Source organism: Aplysia californica, unplaced genomic scaffold (assembly GCF_000002075.1).
Source record: "Aplysia californica isolate F4 #8 unplaced genomic scaffold, AplCal3.0 scaffold00143, whole genome shotgun sequence".
Lineage (NCBI taxonomy): Eukaryota > Metazoa > Mollusca > Gastropoda > Aplysiida > Aplysiidae > Aplysia > Aplysia californica.
In genome coordinates, this window is record NW_004797413.1 from 356,231 (window position 1) to 363,615 (window position 7,385).

General features: G+C 42.6%; 1 protein-coding gene across 1 annotated transcript in view; it reads left to right on the top strand.

Annotated features, from left to right (window-relative positions):
- LOC106011587 overlaps positions 1 to 3,138 on the top strand; it is a gene marked incomplete in the record, with an annotated part of 19,424 nt that extends 16,286 nt beyond the window's left edge. Inside the window, 1 exon segment of the mRNA XM_013081723.2 lies at positions 2,181 to 3,138. Coding sequence (XP_012937177.1) covers positions 2,181 to 2,279 — 99 coding nt within the window.
- Positions 3,139 to 7,385: the final 4,247 nt, after the last annotated feature.

Sequence of the window (7,385 nt, forward strand, 5' to 3'; positions counted from 1 at the left end):
CACGAGAGAGAGAGAGAGAGAGAGAGAGAGAGAGAGAGAGAGAGAGAGAGAGAGAGAGAGATTTGGGGAACAGGAAGTTGGCGTTAATAGTTATGTCGTGTCCAACGAACCCGTTTTTTTCCTCCCTTCCCCATCACGTGTCCAACACCTTCAAAGTGTTCAAAGTAACACACTAGAAGTTGGCAGTCTGATGTGAACTGTGAGACATAATTGCCAATGTACGCTCGTTCGATTCCGGTTCGATTCTGCATGATGTACAGAATTGCTGCGACTGGTCAGACCTAATGTCCTTATTCTGCCCCAGTTTTGGTACAACTTGATCAGAAGGTCTACAATCAAACGTTTTTTTTGTGTTTTGTTTTGTTTGGGGGGGTGGGGGGGGGGGGTTGTTGGGCTTACAATATCGTAGATTTGTTATAAGAGCCAATCTAAAGGTGACCACTCGACAAAACTGAGACCAGGCTTTTCTATGGGAAGGGCGCAGCTGGGTGCTCCATTGGCTTAGTTGGTATCATGCTGGACTACGGAGCGGATGGCAATGCGATGGTTCGAATCCCAGACTGGATGTTCTTGAACTTTGCTCGTTTTGTGTAGCTTTCAAGGTTCTCTACCCATTTTGCTCGGTCCTATCGGAGACTGGCGTTAAATTCGAAAGTCTCACCTCTGACATGACCTAATAGTGTCGACCGGAGCGTCAAGCCAATACTCTTACTTACTTGGAGGGCTGGCGGAAGAGCAACCATTGATTTGTATCGCTTGTCTTTTCTTTTACCACGACACTCGAACGACATGGCCGCGTCAAGTCGAATATCGTCGACCATCTGTTAAAATAAGAGGCTATTAGACTCCGAATTTTGATAGTAATTTTTGAATTGCAATTCCTCAATTGTTGCTATCTGTTGCATGTGCTCAAAGAATATTTTGTTGAAATTCAAATTCTGAATGTTGATAAAAACAACCCAATCAACCCAAACAACCCCCTCCCCCCCACACAAAACAACCACAACAACACCACAATGTAAGTGGGTACAATTGTAAAAAGAAGGAAGCGGTTTTGTTATCTCCTGTAAAATTTTGGCACCTGGGATTAATACATTTTAAAATCTTGGCGACGTTTCATTGAAGCAAAGCATAGGTCAAGTTTGGCAAGGGAACACGCCAACCCTGTCTATCCGACTCGACCCCATCACTCAGAGACCTGACCAGTTCAAAATACACGCGCACCGCTTTTAATATCAATTCATCATCTCAGTGGCCAAACGTAGATCTATACGCTTGTCAAAGGGGATCTTCTGTGTGGATGTCAACACGTCATTTATATTGATCTACGAAGGGAGATTTGTTCTCGATGACACGTGCAAAAAAATCAATGTGCTTTGTAAAGACGACCAGATCTAATTGAGACGAAGGAGTCGTTACTGGTCTCCTAGGCCGTGGCGTGGGGCCATGTGTTCGAGATTTTGGATTTTGTCTTGCTTGAGGACACACTCCATGTGCTTTTAAGAAAAAGAAAGCTGTCTCGAAGACATTGCGTGATTTTCTTTATGGTCCTGCATGATCTTTTTCCTCCACTAGCGTCTCCAGTCTCTTGTGTCCTTCCTCCAAACTTTTCCTTTAGTTTACGTAAGAGTTTTACAGCACTTGCAACACAATTAGGTCATATAAGTGTCGAAGATTAGAGATATGGCTAAACAGTGATAAAAGAAGAAGAGTAAAGACGATGGATGTTTGATAGGAAAGAAGGAGCAATTCAAACAAGTGTACCCACTAACCACCCACTGACAATCGTTGTTTGCTCTTTCTCTACTGTCAATAATCGAATCGTCTTTGTCTCTCCCCCTTTTCTTTGTATGCTACTCTCTATTACACCTCTAATATTCGGCACTGACATGACCTGTTGGCGGATGTTTTTGTGTGGTTTGCTACTTCTTTCCTATTAAGCATCTATCGTCCTTGCCTCTCCTCCTTAAATTTGCCCCTTCTTTTATTTTTATTTTTTATGTTTCTCTCTCTCTCTCTCTCTCTCTCTCTCTCTCTCTCTCTCTCTCTCTCTCTCTCTCTCATGACACCTCTAGCCCTTGACACTCACTTGATCTGTTTGAGAATAGAAAGTGCCGTAAAACTCTTATAATAGGCCCACTGAAAAAAGAAATCAGCTAAAACGTGCCTATTCCTGTCCACAGGCTCGAAGGAAGGACCCTCGCCTGTACATGCTGGTGGCTGGTGGTTCCGCCTTCGTCCTCTTCTTGCTCTGGTCGCTTGTACGGTGTATTTGGTGACGCCAAGAAGAAGATGTGATCGCCCCCACCACCAGGTGACAAATAAGGAGATCATCCACCCTACGACCAAGTACAAGTTGGCCAAAACTGCTTTTTGCCATGATGTGGCAAAAAAGCCCGGATCTTTTGTGCATATAGGCCCATAATAGGCACATCGTTAATCTAACGAACATTTCGCCACCAAGAGACATTATGTGCTGTCATAATTTGCTTACTGGCAACTTTTCGTTGAATTTATGATGGTCAGATTACTGATTTTATGACGGTAAGGTGCACGATAGTTTGTACTATGCTGGATTGCACAGAGGGTAGTCTTGGACTAACTTGTACTGATACCAGAAGATGAACAGCACAAAGGAACAAGGCGAAATCAAAAAATGGAAGACGACGCCTGTCGATCCACTGAGCTCGCAGCGTGGTCAAATTTTCTCATGTATCCAAACGTACCGTGTGTACTTCTCTTATTTGTTTATGTAGATGCTTTTTAAGCCCTTGTCAACACAATTTAGATTATTTAGGAGGCAGGTTAAGGTTTTGACCTTGCCCGTCAGGGCCAATTTGGACTGAGATAGTGTAAATCAGGTTTTCCTTTTTTTCTAGTTTGAGAAAAGAGAGGAACTTCCACGAAATGACAGCCATTGTGAGTCACGGTTTAAAAAAAAGGCAAAGTTAAAAAGTAAACCTTCATCTTAGATCTAGATCTACGTGTGTGGAATGAGCGAAACGCCTGGAATCATGTGGTCCGCTTGGACGATAACTTAAGTTTAAAAAAAACAACAACCTCACCAAGATGATAAAACATGAAAGAGGGTCGAAACAAAAATTCTACTGGAAAGGGAAAAAAATGGATTTAGACAAGAAAAAATGAGACGAAAGGCACAGTAGAGGACTCTGAAGCCCCCCCCCCCCCCCCCCCCACGCAAAAGGAAAAAAAAAAACCCACAAAAAAAGCAACCCCCCCCCCAAAAAAAAAGACAAAACAAAAAACCCAACCCGAAACAAACAAAGAATAAGAAAAAACGAAATAGGGATGTGAAACATTCTTCGGAAATGCAAGCAATGAAAACATTGTAGGCTTACTTCATTTAGGCAATAATAAAAAAGATATATAACACGTATTTCTGCGTAGCTCAGCAAGTTATTTCTCATCATTTTCTGTAAATCTGGAGAACTGTTTCAATTCGTGTACACAGTACACAGACGCGTGTGCGTGCGTGCTGTGTGTGAGCTTGTGTGTGTGTGTGTGTGTGTGTGTGTGTGTGTGTGTGTGTGTGTGTGTGTGTGTGTGTGTGTGTGTGAAAAGAGAGATAGATAGATAGATAGATAGATAGATAGATAGATAGATAGAGAGAGAGAGAGAGAGAGAGAGAGAGAGAGAGAGAGAGAGAGAGAGAGAGAGAGAGAGAGAGAGTTGGGTGTGTGTTTACATTGTTTGCTTGATTAAAGTAATCTTATGTTGAAAGAATTCCTCTTATCTTTCCATGACAGAGAAAACACGTGATGTAATAAAGCTGTGTGCCCTTGGCTTTCTTGAAGTCCCGCATTGTTGCTTTGATCAAGTCTTTTTTTTAACCAACGATCATCACATAATCTTTTCCCATTAATGCAGAACGACTCATACTGACCCGCAGCCTAAGTTTGAGTTTGTCTTAGTCTTAGTAAGATTGTTTAGTTTAAGTAAGCGTTTTACGGCACTTGCAACACATAAAATCATATAAAGTTTCAGTAAGAGTATTTCGGCACTTATAATGACACAAATAGGTAATATATAAGTGCCCAAGATTAGAGGTGCAACTAAAGAGTAGCATATAAAAAAAAAATGTGGATAGGGATAGGCTTTCTATGTATTTGATAGGAAAGAAGAAGCACTGCATACCACACCAGAGCACTTACTATTTACAAACCCCCCATAGCTTAGAATTTTCTCAGTTTGACTAAATAAAAGGAAGGACATCTAGTCCTCTACGCAATAACGGTCACTCATAGGTTTGGAAAAGCAAGAAAAGAATCAACAGAGGGAAAGAAAATAAATGTAGGCTACCTGCCAGTGGCACCCTTCAACAACCCACAGTTAAGGTTGGGGGGAGGGAGTAGTAATAGTATAGGGTTTTACGGCGCTCGCAACTGTGTAAAGTCATATGATCGCGCGAAACACAAGTTGTTTGCATTCGCAACAATTCACTGCACGGTTGGTTAGCTTTAAGACTTGAAAATGTTAAAATGTTTAAAAATATATATATAAATAAATACATATATATATATATATATATTCGATCTAAAACAATTTTTCTAGTTAACATACACATTTTAAATAGTATCAATTTCACTTTACAATTTGCCATAAAGGCCAATGGCCTTTATAAAATTCAAAATTCTGCTGGGAACAACGACGGAAAAAATGTTTTGCAATTTCTTGCATTTATAATATTTCCTTCGGATCTCTCCAAAGTCTAGACATTCGGTTAAGATGTGTCTAATGGTAAAATCTGTGTCGCATCCGACAAAGAACGGCTTCTCATCTCCCTGTTGGAGGTATTTGTGGGTCAGGGCCGTGTGTCCGATGCGCAATCGAGTAAAAATGACTTCGTCTCTTCTGGAGAGGTCCGAAGGATTTCGCTGTTCCAGTTTGGGGTTTATTTCATACAGTTTATTGTTTTTCTGGTTTTTCCCAGTGGCTCTCCCACAGACTGGAGGTGTACTTTTTTATTTTATTTCTTAAGTCAGTCTGTGGGTGAGTGTTTGTCGTTGATCCCTGCAGAAGGGATGAAGCTTTCTTCGCCAGGTCGTCTACCTGCTCGTTTCCTCGGATGCCCACATTGCTAGGTATCCATGCGAACATGATGAGTTTTCCTGTTTCGGATAGTGTATGAATTTTCTGTTGTAGCCTAACTATTTTTGGATGTAGGAGTGTGTAGTTTGTGAGTGAGGTGATGCAAGACAGAGAGTCAGAAAGGATAAGGAAAGATTTGTTAGGAGAGTTTTCTACGGAGTCCAGTGCCATGCCTTCAGGATGGAGTCTCCTCTGGTGTGTACTGTTGGAAGATAGGGTTGCGGCGTCCACTTCATTGTCTTTTTTGGAGCCATCTGTGAAGATGAGCTCCGCACCGGGGTATTTATCTATTAGTTTTTTGTATTCTGCTTTAAAAGTTTTGGTGTTTGTGCTTTTTTTGTTGTGTGTGGTCAGCTGTAAGTCTACTTTTGCCTTGGTGAGGTGCCACGGAGGGAGGTCGGGGAAAATAAATTGTTGGATGTCTTGTTTGGAAAAGTGTAAGTTTTTGAGGTTCTCAAGGATTCTGAGGCCGAAGGGTTTGATGAGTTTTTCGTTGTTTTGGAATTTGTTTATGGTTTCTGGGTTTGTTTTAAAAATGCTGTCGTGCTCTGGATTTTCCGGTGTTGAGCTCAGTTTAACTGCGTATTGTAGTGAGAGTTGTGTGCGTCTGAGTGAGAGTGGTGGTATGTTGGCTTCGGCCTGGAGGCTCACCACCGGAGAAGTGCCGAAAGCCCCCAGAGCGAGGCGGAATCCTTTTGTATTGGGTCTAGCATTTTTAAGATGTGTGGTTTTGCCGATCCGTAGACTTGACAGCCGTAGTCAAGCCTGGACTGGACAAGGGAGATGTACAAGTGGAGAAGGTGTTTTGAGTCCCCGCCCCATTCCGGATGCGATAGAATTTTCAAAGCGTTTAGCGCTTTCTGGCACCTCACACGAAGGTCTTTGATGTGTGGTAGGAAAGTGAGTTTTTTTTGTCGAAAATGACGTCGAGGAAACGAGCTTGGTCCTGGACGGGAATCCTTTCCCCGTATAGTGTAAAATCCGGCTGCAGCACACGTCTGCCTGTTCGGCAGAAGTGTACTGCAACCGTCTTTGACGGGGAGAACTTGAAACTGTTATTGTTTGCCCACGTTTCGAGTTTGTGCAGCTGCGTTTGTAGCTGCCTTTCCATAGATCTCAAATGAGAATTTTTCGAACGGCAGCATATCAAAAAGTCGTCAACGTATAACGAGCTGTCTATGCTGTTTTGGAGGGTTTTTACTATGGAATTTATTTTAATTTCGAATAGGAGAGGAGAAAGGATGCTCCCCTGGGGGACTCCTTCCTCCTGTTGGTGGGGGTCCGAAAGGGCGGATCCGACACGAACCTGGAAGGAACGGTTCTTCAGGAAGTTGCCAATGAAGGCAGGGAGGTGATCGCGTATGCCGAGTGCGTGCAGGTCTCGAAGAATGCCGTACTTTCAAGTTGTGTCGAAGGCTTTTTCTAGATAAAAAAAGATGGCGATCATGTGGCCTCTTTCAGCGAACGTCTCGCGTATAAACGTCTCCAGGCGGACCAGGTGATCCAGAGTGGATCGAGTTTTCCTGAATCCACACTGGAGCCCGCTCAGCGAGCCCGTCGTTTCCAGAAACCACACGAGTCGCCTGTGAATCATTTTTTCAATGAGTTTGCAGAGACAGCTCGTTAGTGCTATTGGTCTGTAATTGGATGGGTGTGTGTGGTCCTTGTTTGGTTTAGGTATTGGAATGACAGTGGCGAGACGCCAAGACTCCGGAAAGGAGTGCGACCGCCACATGTCGTTGTATATATGTGTAGTAGGAGTGTGAGTGTTTCTGAGGGTAAGTGTCTAATGATCTGGTTGTGGATGTCATCCAGTCCTGGGGCTGTATCGCCCAGGTCCGAGATGCACGATGTTAGTTCGTCTATTGTGAAGTCTGCGTTGTAGGTTTCAGTGTAGTTTGAGTGGGGGTTTAGGTGTTGTTTTTCTCTGTTAGTTTTGATGTTTTGAAAAGTGGTGTTGTAGTTTGCTTGGGATGAGTTTTTGGCGAGAGATGTAGCTATTGTGTTAGAGAGAGAGAGAGAGAGAGAGAGAGAGAGAGAGAGAGAGAGAGAGAGAGACAGAGAGAGCGAGACAGAGAGAGAGAGAGAGAGAGTTAAAAGTATATTTAATTATTTTAACTAACTTGTAGTACCTACCTACATTATGTATTTTTTTTTTACTTTTCTTCAACATTTAGAATGTCAGATTTCAACGAAAATATTGCTTGAGCACATGCAAACGATACCACAGATCATGAAACTGCAATTACAAAGAATAAAAAGTTTTTGGCTCGGTA